Source organism: Nerophis lumbriciformis, linkage group LG29, assembly GCF_033978685.3.
Source record: "Nerophis lumbriciformis linkage group LG29, RoL_Nlum_v2.1, whole genome shotgun sequence".
Classification (NCBI taxonomy): Eukaryota; Metazoa; Chordata; class Actinopteri; order Syngnathiformes; family Syngnathidae; genus Nerophis; species Nerophis lumbriciformis.
The window spans coordinates 8,725,158-8,742,814 of NC_084576.2; the positions used below are offsets into that span (position 1 = coordinate 8,725,158).

The following is a 17,657-nucleotide window of genomic DNA, read 5'->3' on the forward strand; positions in this document are numbered from 1 at the left end:
CTCACGGAGCAGAAAGGTAGCAGCATGGCTAACGTTAGCTGTGATGCTAGCGGTAATACGAGCGAAAGAAGGTGCGAATCTGGTAACAAATGAAGGAAGAATTAATTCCCCCAAAAAACAGCAGGGGTCCATCGTCTGGCGGTGGTTTGGCTTCAAGTGGGAATATGTCGAACAGACAGCCGTAATTTGTCAAGTGTGGAGCAAAAGCGTTGCTATAAAAAGTAGCAGTAGCCTACTGCTAATATGTAGCATCATTTGAAAAGTCCCCTGCTAGTGATCGAAGAGTGCTCACTCCAATACAATCCACTTTATTTATATAGCACATTTAAACAACAAAAATGTTTCCAAAGTGCTGCACAACAATATTAAAAACAATATTTAAGTACTTCGCACGTCAACATCTCCGTTCGGTGCCACACGTCCACACCATCAAAATGCAGAGGCAAACATTTCCAGATCAACACCGTAAGAAACAAATAGTGATTTTTTTTTTAGTTTTGATTTCCTTCTCTGCATGAAAGTTTAAAATTAGCATATATTAGTGCAGTATGAAGAATAATGTTTTAATGTAGACACATAGAATCATCATACTGCTGTGATTATATGCATCAAGTGTTCATTCAAGGCTAAGGCAAAATATCGAGATATATATCGTGTATCGCGATATGGCCTTAAAATATCGCGATATTAAAAAAAGGCCATATCGCCCAGCCGTATATATATATATATATATATATATATATATATATATATATATATATTAGGGCTGCAACCACTAATCAATTAAATCGATTAAAATCGATTATAAAAATAGTTGGCGATTAATTTAGTCATCGATTCGTTGGATCTATGCTATGCGCATGCGCAGAGGCTACGTTTTTTTTTTTAACCTTTATTTATAAACTACAACATTTACAAACAGCTGAAAAACAATAATCAAAATAATAGGGGTGTAACGGTACGTGTATTTGTATCGAACCGTTTCGGTACGGGGGTTTCGTTTCGGTGCGGAAGTGTACCGAACGAGTTTCCACACGGACATATTAAGTAGCGTACTGCACGTTGTGTAAACAACAATACTCAAAATACCGGACATTTGAGGCATTTAAGAAACTCCGCCCTGACAGCTCCGCAAAAGAGGACATGTCCGGTGAAAAGAGGACGTATGGTCAATCTATCCTAGCCCGTTAGCTGCTAGCATGCTAGCAAAAGAGGACTAGCAGCGATCGGTTTTACCGGACGTGAAACCGATCGCTGCTAGCTGACCGGGGTAGGTCCTGACCATACGTCCTCTTTTCACCGGACATGTCCTCTTTTGCGGGGCTGTCGGGCGGTGTTTCCTAAATGCCTCAAATGTCCGGCATTTTGAGTTAGGGTTGCGTGTATTTTCAATATACGTTCAGGGTTAAGAAGGTTAAAAAACACAACAAATTGTGCGTGCAGCAGCATTCGTGAGGGAGGGGCAGAGACAGAGAGAGCGAGAGAGTTATGATAATCGCGCATGCGTCGCCAGGCTCTGCTTTTTATCGATACATTTATCAGATTCAATTTTTTGTTATCTATAGCAGGGGTGTCAAAAGTGTGCATTTTTGTAACATTTTCCTTGTTTTATTTGGCAAGTTGAAAGAACATGGCGCCAGTATGCTGTTTTTTTCCCAAAAAATACTGGAAAGGATAGAAATGTAGTTTGTCTCTTTTATCCGATTATTAACCGATTAAATCAAAGTAATAATCGACAGATTAATCGATTATCAAATTAATCGTTAGTTAGTTGCAGCTCTAATATATATATATATATACATATATATATATATATATATATATATACACACACACACACACACACGCATAGGGCACAAAAATAGTCATGTAAAAGTTTTTAATCTGGTCGAGTTTGATAACGATTGATACATCTTAAGTAAAGACCAGGAGAAACATAAATTTAAAAATAACCTTCCACTGATTATAATCGCCTCAGCTCTCAAGGCAGAGAGAAAAGGAAATGTCAACATAACCATGGAAAAAACCTCAAACAATTAAACAAAATTCTAAAATCATATTGGACACTGAACAACAACCTCTTGAATTGAACTTGCAAAAATAAGGAATACATAAGAAATGCTTAATAAAATAGTGCAAAGTAGGGCTGGGCGATATGGCCTTTTTTTAATATTGTGATATTTTAAGGCCATATCACGATACACGATATATATCTCGATATTTTGCCATAGCACTTGATGCATATAATCACACCAGTATGATTATTCTATGTGTCTACATTAAAACATCCTTGTTCATACTGCATTAATATATGCTACTTTAAAACTTTCATGCAGAGAAGGAAATCACAACTAAAAAAAGCACTATTTTTTTCATACGGTGTTGATCTGGAAATGTTTGCCTTGGCATTTTGATGGTGTGGGCGTGTGGCACCGAACGGAGATGTAGACATGCGGAGTAAGCAATGTTCATTCTCCAGCAGGTGACTTTTCAAATGATGCTACATATTAGCAATAATGCTACTTTTTATAGCAACGCTTTTGCCCCACACTTGACAAATTACGGTTGTCTGTTTGACATATTAAATAAATAAATGATAAATGGGTTGTACTTGTATAGCGCTTTTCTACCTTCAAGGTACTCAAAGCGCTTTGACACTACTTCCACATTTACCCATTCACACACACATTCACACACTGATGGAGGGAGCTGCCATGCAAGGCGCTAACCAGCACCCATCAGGAGCAAGGGTGAAGTGTCTTGCTCAGGACACAACGGACATGACGAGGTTGGTACTAGGTGGGGATTGAACCAGGGACCCTCGGGTTGCGCACGGCCACTGTCCCACTGCGCCACGCCGTCCCCACTTGAAGCCAAACCACTGCCAGACGATGGACCCCCTGCTGTTTTTTGGGGGAATTAATTATTCCTTCAGTTACCAGATTTGCACCTTCTCTCTCTCTCTCGGATTACCACTCGCATGGCTGCGCTAGCATCACAGCTAACGTTACCCATGCTGCTGCCTCTTTGCTGCGCGAGGGCGTATACGTATGTGATGTATGTCGTGACAGTATGTGACGTCTGTAAGAAGGTGTGCTTGTCTGTCTGTGAGAAGGAGACACAGGAAAGAGCGAGGAGAGCCTGTAGTGTAATGCCAGCAGCTAAAAGACAATGCGTGAGAATGTATACTCGAATATCACGATATAGTCATTTTCTATATCGCACAGAGACAAACCCACGATACAGTGTATATCGCGTATATCGATATATCGCCCAGCCCTAGTGCAAAGTGTGAAAATGTAAAGAGAGAAACCTGAGAATAACTATTTTCTGCAGGTTTAGTGTCGGCTGTGCTGAAGGGTGTGGTATTACGGATTACGATTACGAGCGCTTTGGTCTGATTATGGTCCGTTTAAAAAAAATCCCAAAAACTGCCATACTGTTGAGGTGACTTTTCCTGTTTTATTGACAATCTCTTTTCTCTCTGCAACACTAATTATTTTGTTTCTCTTCTCACTCCATGCAAAGAATCAATCACGAGACAAGATCACAACCAAACTGGATAGTTGATACTGTTACCTGATTGGCTGTTACTCCTAATCAGTGATCACTTCATTTGTTGCTCATTTAGTGAGTGCCTTTGTTCAGGCAACCAACCTTGCTTTGCAACTTCCCATTTCTTCCGACGTAGAAAAAAAAGCCTAATATTTTTATTGATATAGATTACACATCTATCGTGATATATATTGGTATTGTTTAATCACCTGGCCCTAATACATTTAAAAACAAATCTGGGTTATTAATTAGTATTAACATGTTTTTTTCTCATTTTATATTGTTTTGCTCTATTCTTAATTGTTGCTGCTCACGTACTTTGTTGAGAGTTTTTCAAGTTTCTAGAGACTTCTCCAATCATTTTAGTAACTTTTTCCTTTCTTAAAAACGACGAGCAACAAATCCAGCATCCATTTCTGGTCTTATTGGAGACTGAACTTGTGTTTAGAGACTCCACTTCTGCAAAGAACAGCGAGAGCTGCAACCAACCATGATGTCACACTTGCTTTGCTGTGCAGCCTTTCGGTCCTTAAAAGAGAGCCACTGTCCTAATATTTGCACATTGCACATTTTGTAGATTGCTGTCCACGGGTTCATCTTGAATAAATTTAAGTACGTCCACTAGGGGTGCAACGATTGGTCAATATTGTCGACAATAAAAATTTGTCGCACGCAATTACATTTGTTAGCAATAGCCGTGACGTCATCACTCGTGTTTTTCCGGGCGGAAGCGGGTCTGTGCTGCCACGCGCATGTAAACATGTAAAATGTGAGAACATTTTCTCTTATTTTTTGTTAACATGCAGTGTTTCCCACAGGACAGGCATCTATTTGTGGTGGTGTGGTCGGCGGGGGGGGGGGCAGCGGCGATGACCAAGAAGAACGCGGAGTTGGAATATAATTACAACATTTTATGTACATATTTATATACAGATTTGAACAATTAGTGATTCACTGAAATATATTTATTAATTGTGGTTCTTACAAAAAATATATCTTATAAAATATAAAAGCTAAAATGTCTCTTAAAGCTCTGCCCCTTTAATTAGTGAATACTAAATAATTTAACTTTAGCCTACTACTACAACCATATTACTTACCAGCAACATGAAGTGAAACAGAGGCAGAGGTGTCCTGCCACAGTCAGTCAACCTCCTCCTACTGCTGCTGAACAGGTCGCACCTGTGGTCCGGACTGTAGGCCTACCTCCTCTCCAAGTCCAGCCCTTTTCGGCCGTTGAAAATATTTTTCTATACTCATCTGTGTGAAGGAGTGAACATCCAACATTAGAATTTATTACTAACGAGCAGAAGCGCTCTATGTACAGTGCCGTCTAACCAGCAGCTCAACACATGCAGGGTTCAACGTTAAGGTTTTATTCTACTTGCCCAACTTCTCAAATCTACTTGCCCCAATATTTTTACTTGTCCTGCCTAGGTTTTTTTCTGGCTGTGTAGTGCTCATGGCTTATATCTTACTAGAATCCTTCCCGTTGACTATTTACAACACTACACAGTATTTATTATTATTATTATTATCTATAATTACATTTAAATGGCATTGCATACATGTAAAATTAAATGCTATTTCACATTATTTGACCAGTAGCAGTTACACCCATCTGAACAGGTCATCCACCTGTTTAAAGCCCAATCACAGTTGAAATCTTGAAATGAAGGGCCTTTAATAAAACATTAACCTGGACAACATTTTAACAGCTGGTTGGCTCAGATTTTATTCTTTTCATTGCATTCACATGCTGCAGTGGACAGTGGACAATTTAGCTTCAGTCCATGTGTGTTTGACAACAGGGTTATAACCTGGACACGTTAGCTCGTCGGTATGAAAACAGGTGACCGAGTCAAACAGCGGCGGTGTTAATGAAGCAGCGTCAGGCGAAACCGTCAGTGAAACGCTCGGTGAAATCGCGGATTAACATTAAATATATGACGAGCCGCGAGCGATGCAGCTATAACCTATCTACCTATAACACCTGTAAAAATGAAGCAATGCTACCACGCTAGCAAGCGTTAGCTAGCCGGCTATGAGCCACCAAGCTGCTAACTATCGCCAAAAGGCACCATTTAAGTTTTTTTCCCCATGGCATCCTGGATCAAGGCTTTCAGCAGCTTTTGGATGTTTGAGGTAGAAACGTAGGAAGCGCCATCATTATGAAAAGTAGTCGGCGAGTATTTTGGTCCCGTCCGTCCGTCCCTCTTCTTCTTCTGGCCCACCAGGTGAATTAAGTGCTATTGGCGGAGTTACAATGCATACCGCCACCTACTGCACCGGAGGTGTAACTACAAGCAACATTCACAGACAGTCCCATTGCTTTTATGAGCGGTCGAGCGAGTCAAAAGCCGAAAAATCCATTTGTGGCGGACATAATTCTTTCGTGGCGGGCCGCCACAAATAAATGAATGTGTGGGAAACACTGACATGAATACCTTGCTCATTTTGCAAAGTGGACTTTGTTTTTAGTTTCAGTTCAGTTCTTTTATTTATACAACACATTTAAAAACTAATTCAGTTGGCCAAAGTGCTGTACAGACAAACAATTTAAAACAAAAAAAGGCAACATTTACATTGTAACAAAGAAGGATGAATAAAATACAATAGTAAAATATACCTTAAAAGAAGTGCAGAATATATCACCTAAAATACTAAAATGTAATAAAAAAATGTTTATAAAACAAAAAATTAAAACGAATAAGATATCCTGCCTCACTGGATTTGAACGGCATGGTGTAAAAATATGTTTTTAACCTACATTTAAATTGGCTCAGAGACTGGGATGATCTAATAGATAGTGGAAAGTTATTCCACAGTCTGGGCCCTGCCAATGAGAAGGTTCTATCTTCTCTGGCTTTGAGTCTGGTTTTTGGGACCACTCGGTGCACGCATTTAAAAACAATAAGTACAATTTTAAAAGGAACTCTAAAAGTAACTGGGAGCCAATGAAGGGAGGCCAGTACAGGGGTAATGTGCTCATGTCGTTTGGTTTTGGTTAAAAGACGAGCGGCAGAATTCTGCAAGCGCTGCAGCCGTTGGAGAAAGCCCTGATCCAGGCCCACGTAAAAAGAATAACAGTAATCCAGGCGTGACGTCAAAAATGCATGAATAGCTCTTTCAAAGTCAGCCTGTGGAAGATACTGTTTTATTTTTGCAAGGAGTTGTAGCTGAAAGAAGCTAGATTTAATGACAGAGATAATATGTTTGTCCAGTTTAAGCAAGCTGTCAAAAAAAACTCCAAGGCTTCTTGCTGATGTGTGGCAATATGAGGACAGAGGACCAACAGCACTGTCATGACCTTGCAGTGGGTTTGCTTGACCAAATTTGACGATTTCTGCTTTACTTTTGTTTAAGTATGAAAAATTGGCCCCAAACCATTCCTGTACATCATGTAAACAGTTTTGCGAAGTAGTCATGGCAACTTGGTCATTGCTTACTGTTACAGGCAGATATATTTGAATATCATATTTGGTTATTTCCCATTTCAACATGTTCTACCTACACTTCTGTTAAAATGTAATAATCACTAAATCTTCTGTTGTTTGGATACTTTACAGTAGTTTTGGATGATACCACAAATTTACGTATCGATCCGATACCAAGTAGTTATAGGGTCATACAATGGTCATAATTTAAGTTCTCATGTGTCCAGGGACGTATTTCCTGAGTTTATGAATATAACATGAATTTTAAAAAAGGAAAAAATATTGATGTAATCATAGTAGTATTGACTATATACATTCTTGTACTTGGTATCATTACAGTGGATGTGAGGCGTAGATGCACCCATGGCATTTGTTTAAATTGTGACGCCGGTGAGCTATTGTATCCTCCTACGGTGTGTAGTGAAGCACGTTTAGCTATTCCTCATCCTGCAGGGATGATTCTTGTAAAAACTCACTTTATTTGCCGCCATAGAGGCGAGGATTAGTGATAAATTGAGAAAACAGCAAGAATCACAATGAGGAAAGAAACAAATGTCGACACTAGCTGTTCATAAAACCACACAAATTATATATATATATATATATATATATATATATATATATATACACACATATATACATACATATATATATATCAGGGTTTCCCGCAGCGCCTAAACTAAAGTCTTAACAAGTTGCTACGCTTAGTTCTGCCTCTGTCAGTATGTCTCTGCAGCACCCAGCATTGTCCCACCCACAGAACCATCTGCAGCGCTTTGTTGTTAAGGCGGCCGCCTAAACAACAAAGAGCCACCACCTAAACTAACGTCTTTACAAACTATCTCTGTCCTCAGGCAAACGCATACACTGAGTGTCATATGCATGCCGAAATACTGGGGGCGCTGTAGCCTAGGACTTAAGACCATTTAGCCAATCAGAAACATCCAAAACGTAATTTCCGGAGGCGGCATATAGCAAAAATGGCGAGTCACGGCAAGAAATAATTATATATGTGGACTGACAGAGAAGTAGAGCTACTTTTAAGCATCGTTTTTGAGTTTAAAGTTAACAAAACTCAACAAAGTGTTGACTGGGAAACTTGCCAGTCCAGGTATGGTGACATTCTTACCCTATTGTTGGAGCGGTACAGACTTGGGACATCTGAGGAATTTCCTCATTGGAAAGAGGACATCACAAAAACAACTATCAGCACTAAGCTGAAAGCGATTCGTGGAAAGTACAGAAAAGCAGTCGATGCAGGTCGAACAAGTGGTTACGGTAGAGTTGTTTTGCTGAACTTCGAACTACAGTATGCGAGCAGATCTGGGGCGGTTCTCCATCAACTACATCCATTCAATTTGGAATAGATACATCAGATATTGACACATGCTCTCACAGGAGTTGGGATTCTCCATTCACCCTTGACAGCCTGGTCACAGACAAAGATATGCCGAATGATGTACAAGAGCAGCAAGATTCCAATGGGAGCAATCCACAATCTTCTGTGGTGAAAGAGAGAAGAGCTCTACTTCAGGTATGTGGGCGCCAACTTCATTGCTAGGAAGTGATATTGTTAAAAGGCAGATAGATGTTGTATATCTGGGGCATCAAAACATTTTTATTTTAACTGCACTGCAATTAGAAATGCTCTCAGATGACCACTTTCAACAATGTGGAATCATATTTTGCCCATTTGTTTACCCCTGGAGCCACAGGGGAAACACTGTAAATAAATAAATAAATAAATAAAGCATGCATACATATAGGGCTGGGCCATATATTTATATACTCGATATATCCCGGGTTTGTCTCTGCGATATAGAAAATGACTACCGTATTTTCCGCACCATAAGCCGCCCCGTGTTATAAGCCGCGCCTTCAATGAACGGCATATTTCAAAACTTTGTCCACCTATAAGCCGCCCCGTGTTATAAGCTGCATCTAACTGCGCTACAGGGAATGTCAAAAAAACAGTCAGATAGGTCAGTTAAACTTTAATAATATATTAAAAACCAGCGTTCTAACAACTCTGTTCACTCCCAAAATGTACGGTAATGTGCAAATGTGCAATCACAAACATAGTAAAATTCAAAATAGTGCAGAGCAATAGCAATAACTTAATGTTGCTCGAACGTTAATGTCACAACACACAAAATAAACATAACACTCACTTTCTGAAGTTATTCTTCATTCATAAATCCCTCGAATTCTTCTCCTACGGTGTCCGAATTAAAAAGTTGGGCGAATACTACGGGATCCAAAATGGCCGGCTCCGTCTCGTCGAAGTCATCAGAGTCAGTGTCGCTGTTGTTTTTCCAGCAGTTCCGTGAATTCTGCCTTCCGGAAAGCTCGCACCACAGTTGTGACCGAAATATCCGCCCAGGCATTTACGATCCACTGGCAGATGTTGGCGTATGTTGTCCGGCGCTGTCTCCCTGTCTTAGTGAATGTGTGTTCGCCTTCGGTCATCCATTGTTCCCACGCCGTTCGCAGTCATGCTTTAAATGCCTTGTTGACACCAATATCGAGCGGTTGGAGTTCTTTGGTTAATCCACCCGGAATGACGGCGAGTGTTGTATTTGTGTGCTTCACTTGTTTTTTGACACCATCTGTGATGTGGGCGCGCATGGAGTCGTATATCAACATGGACGGAGCTGCGTGAAAAAAGCCACCCGGCCTCTTCGCGTAAACTTCCCTTAACCACTCGCTCATCTTTTCTTCATCCATCCATCCCTTCGAGTTAGCTTTTATGATGACGCCGGCTGGAAAGTTCTCTTTTGGCAAGGTCTTCCTTTTGAATATCACCATGGGTGGAAGTTTCTGGCCATTAGCATGGCAAGCTAGAACCACAGTGTGTCACTTAGTAGGAGCCATTTTGTGGTCTTTACAGATGTAAACACACAAAGGAAATGAAACGTAATACCCGCGCGCTTCTTCTTCTATGAGGGCGGGTGCTTACCTTGGCGGTTGCTTACCGTAGAAGAAGAAGCACTTCCTCTTCTACGGGGAAAAAAGATGGCGGCTGTTTACCGTAGTTGCGAGACCTAAACTTTATGAAAATGAATCTTAATATTAATCCATATATAAAGCGCACCGGGTTATAAGCCGCACTGTCAGCTTTTGAGTAAATTTGTGGTTTTTAGGTGCGGCTAATAGTGCGGAAAATACGGTATATCGTGATATTCGAGTATATGTTCTCACACAGTTGCTTTTAGCTGCGTGCATTAAACTGCATGCGTTTCTCACTCTTTCTTGTCTCTCCTCACAGAGACTTAAAACAAGCGCACCTTCTTACATACGTCACGTGTGCAACATCACACGCTCCCGCGAAGCAGAGAGGTAGCGACATGGTAACGTTAGCTGTGATGCTAACGGAGTGGTGCGGGTGGTAATACGAGAGAGAGAGAGAAGGTGCGAATCTGGTAACAAATGGAGGAAGAATTAATTCCTAAGAAAAACAGCACGGGATCCATCGTCTGGCAGTGGTTTGGCTTCAAGCGGGAATATGTTGAACAATTATGCGGCAAAAGCGTTGCTACTAAAAGTAGCAGCACTGCTAATTTGTAGCATCATTTGAAAAGTCACCCGCTAGAGAATAAGGAGTGCTTGAAACCCGCATGTCAACATCTTTGTTCGGTGCCACACCCACAAAATGCCGAAGCAACCATTTCCACATCAACACGGTATGACATATACTATTTGATATGCAGCTCATTTTTATGTGACACTTATTGAAATATCTTGTCATCATGCACAAAAGTGCACTTTATTTGTTTTTAACTATTGTAGTGGCTTTCTGTACAAAAAGTGCACTTTAATTTAGTGTTGTTTTGATATGTCATCTTCGTGACATCATGCACAAAAGTGCACTAATAACTTGTTTTAAAATGTCTTTGACAATCTTGCACTTTCTGTTTTGGAAATGACATAAATGTTTGTGCCACTGCTTAATAACTGTTTAATAAATACACTTTTGCTAAATTTACTTAGTTGTGATTTCCCTCTCCGCATGAAAGTTTAAAATGAGCATATATTAATGAAGTATGAACAAGAATGTTTTAATGTAGACACATAGAATCATCATACTGCTGTGATTATATGCATCAAGTGTTCATTCAAGGCTAAGGCAAAATATCGCGATATACATCGTGTATCGTGACATGGCCTAAACATATTGAGATATTAATAAAAGGCCATATCGCCCAGCCCTACATACATACATATATATATGCATACATATATATAAACATACATACATATATGCATGCATGCATACATATATATATATATATATATATATATATATATATATATATATATATATATATACATACATACATACATACACACACACACACATTAGGGGTGTAACGGTATGTGTATTGAACCGTTTTGGTACGGGCGTTTCGGTTCGGAGGTGTACCGAACGAGTTTCCACACGAACATATGAAGTAGCCGCCTAAGCTAAAGTCTTAACAAGCTGCTCTGCTTTCTGCCTCTTCTCTGTCAGTACTCTACACAGCACCCAGCATTGTCCCACCCACACAACCATCTGATTGGCTGTTACCGCTCTGCGTGTAACCAATCAGCAGTGCGTATTCAGAGGGGTAACAGCCAATCAGCAGTGCGTATTCAGAGCGCATGTAGTCAGTGCTTAGCGTTTAGCACAGTGGTGGGCAATTAATTTTTACCGAGGGCCGCATAAGCAACCCGAGCACTGCTGGAGGGCCACACCGACAATATTTCAATTAAATTTTGCTCAATATTATTTTTGATATACTGTAAGATAAATAATAATAATGATAATAAAAATATTAATTAATAATAATAATAATAATAATAATTTAATTTAACCTAACTTAACTTTATACAAAAGCAGATTGCTTTTGATGGTTTTATTTTTAACACTGTCTTACACAACACTTCCTGATGTATAATACAATGCAAAAATGTCCATTTCTGCACAGGGTTAATTTCTGTCACGTTATCCTGCATTATCCAACATTTTTCCCCGTCAGATTTGGACAACCATCTGTTAAAAATCGTTTTTAATCATTTATTTCATTTTTTTTTTTATATTGGTTTTTTATGTAGTTATTTTTTGTTTTTATTCAGTCATTGGTGGAGCTAAGAATAATATTTGAGTATTGTTTTTAATAGTGTTGTGCAGCACTTTGGAAACATTTTGTTGTTTAAATGTGCTATATAAATAAAGTGGATTGGATTGGATTGTCACACCTGCCAGCTTGTCCCATTTCAGTCCTAACATGTCCAAACACGCATTTACCTATGTGAACAAGTCATTACCTGTGGTTGTCTCTTTAATTGACTGCATGGCTGCCAGCTACTCCGTGATTTGAAAGGCTGTAGTTATCCCACGTAAGAAGATGAGCAGCTGGGCGGTGTCACGTACATCGCAGCTCTCATCCAAAGCCAGCGAAAAACAGTCAAAGTCTCCGGTGTTGTGCCGGATAATGCACCCCCGGCGAAGAATGCACCCCCTGACGGGAGTGTTGTATCAACTAAAGCCCGCACTTAAAGTTTCCACGTGCAAGATTGAATCTATTTAAAAAAGTTATTTAATAAGAAGCCAAAAGTGCAAAAACAAAAATGTTCGTGTTGGAGGAGTTGTGAATGAATGAAATCCGTGCTGCAGTCGCTGCTGGGCCACAACATTAGGTACACCTGCAGACTGCAGCACAGATTTCATATTTAATTCATTCACAACTCCTCTCGATATTTTTAGGCCATGTCACGATATATATCTCGATTTTCTTGCCTTAGCCTTGAATGAACACTTGATGCATATACTCACACCAGTATGATGATTCTATGTGTCTACATTAAAACATTCTTGTTCATACTGCATTAATATATGCTCATTTTAAACTTTCATCCAGAGAGGGAAATCACAACTACCGTATTTTCCGCACTATAAGGCGCACCGGATTATTAGCCGCACCTTCTATGAATTACATATTTCATAATTTTGTCCACCAATAAGCCGCCCCGGACTAAAAGCCGCGCCTACGCTGCGCTAAAGTGAATGTCAAAAAAACGCTGCGCTAAAGTGAATGTCAAAAAAACAGTCAGATAGTTCAGTCAAACTTTAATAATATATTGAAAACCAGCGTTCTAACAACTCTGTCCCAAAATGTACGCAAATGTGCAATCACAAACATAGTAAAATTCAAAATGGTGTAGAGCAATAGTAACATAATGTTGCTCGAACGTTAATGTCACAACACACAAAATAAACATAGCGCTCACCTTCTGAAGTTATTCTTCATTCGTAAATCCTTCGAATTCTTCGTCTTCGGTGTCCGAATTGAAAAGTTGCGCAAGCGTGGGATCCAAAATGGCCGGTTCCGTCTCGTAGAAGTCATCGGGAGTCAGTGTCGCTGTTGTTCTGTGAATCCTGCCTTCCGGAAAGCTCGGACCACAGTTGTGACCGAAATATCTGCCCAAGCATTTACGATCCACTGGCAAATGTTGGCGTATGTCGTCCGAGGCTGTCTGCCCGTCTTAGTGAAGGTGTGTTCGCCTTCGGAGCTGTGTGAAAAAAGCCACCCGGCCTCTTCGCGTAAACTTCCCTTAACCACTCGCTCATCTTTTCTTCATCCATCCATCCCTTCGAGTTAGCTTTTATGATGACGCCGGCTGGAAAGGTCTCTTTTGGCAAGGTCTTCCTTTTGAATATCACCATGAGTGGAAGTTAGCATGGCAAGCTAGAACCACAGTGAAGGATGACTTCTCATTCCCTGTGGAGCGAATATTCACCGTACGTGCTCCCGTTCCACAGTGCGGTTCAGTTGCTGTGAAATACGGTAGTAATCCGTGTGCGGATGGAGAGATTGCGTCTTTTTATGAACCGGATCGTTTAGTAAGAGCCATTTTGTGGTCTTTACAGATGTAAACAGGAAATGAAACGTACGGTGATATCCGCGCGTTTTTTCTTCTTCTTCCGGGGGCGGGTGAAGCGCTTCCTGTTCTATGGGGGCGGGTGAAGCGCTTCCTGTTCTATGGGGGCGGGTGCTTTCCTTGGCGGTTGCTTGCGTAGAAGAAGAAGCGCTTCCTGTTCTACCGGGAAAAAAGATGGCGGCTGTTTACCGAAGTTGCGAGACCGAAACTTTATGAAAATGAATCGTAATAAAGCGCACCGGGTTATTAGGCGCACTGTCAGCTTTTGAGAAAAATTGTGGTTTTTAGGTGCGCCTTATAGTGCGGAAAATACGGTAAGTCAATTTACCAAAACTGTATTTATTATTTATTTTTAACAGTTACTAAGCAGTGGCACAAACATTTTAAAACAAGCTATTAGTGCACTTTTGTGCATGTCACTAAGATGACATATCAAAACAACACTAAATTAAAAAGTGAACTTTTTGTACAGAACGCCACTACAATAGTTTAAAAAAAATAAAGTGCACTTAAGTGCATATGTCACACAAAATATTTCAATAAGTGTCTAATAAAAATTAGCAGCATAATAGGAAATCAAATAGTGTATGTCCTTCGCTATGTGGTAGGTTACTGCGGACCTTATCTCCTTTTGTCGACTATTTTTTTCATACGGTGTTGATGTGGAAATGGTTGCTTGGGCATTTTGTGGGTGTGGCACCGAACAAAGATGTTGACATGCGGAGTTTCAAGCACTCCTATTCTCTAGCGGGTGACTTTTCAAATGATGCTACACATTAGCAGTGCTGCTACTTTTTGCAGCAACGCTTTTGCCGCATACTTGACGTATTACGGTTGTCTGTTCGACATCTTTCCGCTTGAAGCCAAATAGTCATTTTCTACATTGCACAGAGACAAACCTGCGATATATCGAGTATATTCGATATATCGCCCAGCCCTAGTACACACACACGCACGCATGCATGCAAATGATATACAAATAATCAAATGTCAATAAATTGAAATAGACTATCATATAGTGTATGACCTAACTTGTAGTAAACTTTAGTAAAGTTGTGTATAAACAAATATATAAAACGCCATGCAATTTTCATTCCATTACTGTTTACATCAGCGAATTATGTTCAACATTTACAAAAAAGTAAACAAATCTATGTGTGTTACACTCGTGGTTGTTGACAGCCACAAATCAAAATTAACTTTCACGATACAGCACATAAACAACAGTGACAGGTCTAGAACTGCTGAGTTTCGAGTGCAAACGATCAACTAACTTAGCACTCTATTTAAACTATGAAATTAACCTACCTAAAGAAGTTGTGTAGCTTGCTACATTTTTTCCCAACAGCCTGTAATTGTTCGTGTTTAGTTTTTTTGATTTGTTCCTTACTCTGCATTTTGAGAGCTGCCTGACGTCCTTCCAGACCCTGATGAAACTAGCAACAGCCAATCATGCAACAGTATTAAGTTTGGTTGGGCCAACTTGTTGTCTCACGGTTGACTCTTTGCATGGAGTGACAAAAAAAGTGAAAATGAGTGCTGCATAGAGCAAAGAAATTGTCACCAAAACAGAACACGTCACCTCGACAGTATGGCAGTTTTGGGATTTTTTATTTTTTTTAAACCAACTGTGGTCAGACCAATGAGGTCTGTTAATTATGAAAGGCACTTGTCCACACCAAGACCGGTAATACCACACCACCTCAGCCACACTCACCCTTTAAAGCAGACGTAACTTCATGACAAAAAACAGTTCTCAGGTTTCTATAGGTTTACATTTTCACACTTTGTACTATTTTGTTACACTTTATTAAGCATGTCCTTACATATTCATTATTTTTGCACCTTAAAGGAGTGTAATATGATTTTTGTTCTACATTTAAAACACTCCCTTGAGGTCTACATAAATAGTACTAGTGGTTATTTGGTCAAAATGTTGCATAGATCATGTTTGGCAGACCTTTCTGATTGTCTCTTAAAGATGCGCCGTTTTGTGGGTGGTCTTATTTACGTCGCTCCATTTCAAAAGCGCCTTCTCTCCGTCATCCATGTTGTAGTTTTTAGCGCTTCCGTATCTAGTCTACTGACAGATATAATTTTCGAACTATATGCTACTTTGTATTAGAAATTGCAACAGCAAAGGATGCATGTGCATGTATGTACAAGTCAGCCTGCCCTACAACAAGATATAGAAAAAGAAGGAGCTTATTGAGCTCTTCGGGGAAATTTCTACAACATATGGATATAGCCGCAGACATCACAGGTCAGAGCAGATTCCTGACGGCTCGTTTGAAGGAAGGCAAGATTATTTCATTACTATCGGCGTCATGCCTCCACGGTTTTATTTCAAATTTTCAGGACATATGAAAAGTTGGTTTTGTATAATAGGTAGTACCCTTTAAAGTTCTAGAAACTATTAGGTCTGGATTGTACACACTTTTATTAATTACACTTAAACGATTAATCAAAACAGAACCCAAATCGAAGCTTTTGGTAATCAAATTAATGAATTAATCGTTGCAGTCTTATTTGACTGTTTACATGCACACAATTTTCTGTAACTGTAATACTGTACATAATCTGTAAAATTCCAAAAGCAATAGCACTACCATTTACATGTCAATCAGCAATGCATTGTGTTGCCTTGGCAGTTTACATTAGTTAGTTGAAAATATTACGTGTTATTTACAATATTCTGATTAATAGGAATACTTTGTAAGGTTTTAAATCCACAAAACCAGCACGGCATCAAATACTTATGCAACCCTCAACACATGCGTATTATGTTCATATGGTTTAGATCTCAAGTACCCTCATTCGAGAACCACTGGTGCAAAAAGTGCCAGGGTTAAATATGGTGCTCAGGGAATGAATGATTGTCATGTTTCACTTCGGTGATGTTAATTTTGAGAAGAGCTCATCTCATTCAAATAAAAATAATGAAAATCGAGACCACTTTTAGCTATGTAGACTGCGCTCATAAAACATGTTCGTCAAACTATCTTTTCTGCCAATTCTAGCCAATAATCGTAACAAATTCACTCCTTTAGCCGAGCAGTCAAGAGTAAAGCAGCTAGTAGTATGGTACTCTTCGACATGATTAGCCCGGCTGTTATTATTATTTACACTAAACTACTCATCTATACCACCTTGCACATCGTGAGGATAATGTCAAACTTTTGGTCAAAGAAGAGAATACAACGATGGCATCTACACGTTCACCTAGCTTGGCAGCTACATGTCAGCCTCGTGATGAGAAACAGGGCCCCGGCGCAGGACAAACCGCGGGTTTTTCAACTAAATGAGAGCAGAGAAAAAAAACCTCTACCTGTGAGCAGAAATAGGAGCCTTGAATGCCAAGCTTAATACACGTGGGGCACTGAAGTTTGGCGTCCTTGTCGCAGCCTTCCGTCTCACACTCTTTAAGCTCCTCTGTGCTCGCCATGCCTTCGTCTGACGGAGGGGTGGAGTCCCAGGGAAACAGCCAGCCAGAGGCAACACACTGCGCATGTCCGTAGCGGCTGGTCACGCTGCTGCGTGCTGTCCAATCACTTGACACTTTCCGAACAGATTTGTAAAATGGCGACTGCCGAACCGGTGAGCACCTTTTCTTTAAAAAAAAAACAACACTTCAAAACATTTTAAAGGGTTGTGCTTAAACATATATTATTCAACTCTCTCGTCTTCGCAGTTAACATGAACTGTAAACAGGCTGTTATTTTTCTGTTTTGCTTTGTATTTTCT

The 17,657-nt window shown here is 39.9% G+C and overlaps 2 protein-coding genes across 3 annotated transcripts in view; one reads left to right on the forward strand and one right to left on the reverse strand.

Annotated features, from left to right (window-relative positions):
* metap1 (methionyl aminopeptidase 1) overlaps nt 1–17,406 on the reverse strand; it is a 67,526-nt gene extending 50,120 nt beyond the window's left edge. The window contains exons 1-2 of one of the 2 annotated variants that reach the window (XM_061925073.2): nt 17,242–17,374; nt 4,656–4,815 (exon numbers count right to left, since the gene is read on the reverse strand). In XM_061925073.2, the coding sequence (XP_061781057.1) occupies nt 4,656–4,664 (9 nt within the window). In that variant the 5' untranslated portion in view covers nt 4,665–4,815; nt 17,242–17,374. Of the gene's footprint in view, nt 1–4,655; nt 4,816–17,241 lie in introns of both variants that reach the window. The other variant, XM_061925072.2, reaches the window with a different exon arrangement.
* A 64-nt stretch (nt 17,407–17,470) lies between these two features.
* Nucleotides 17,471–17,657, forward strand: part of eif4eb (eukaryotic translation initiation factor 4eb) — a 31,939-nt gene continuing 31,752 nt past the window's right edge. The window contains exon 1 of the mRNA XM_061925074.1: nt 17,471–17,510. Coding sequence (XP_061781058.1) covers nt 17,493–17,510 — 18 coding nt within the window. The 5' untranslated portion in view covers nt 17,471–17,492. The remainder of the gene's footprint in view (nt 17,511–17,657) is intronic.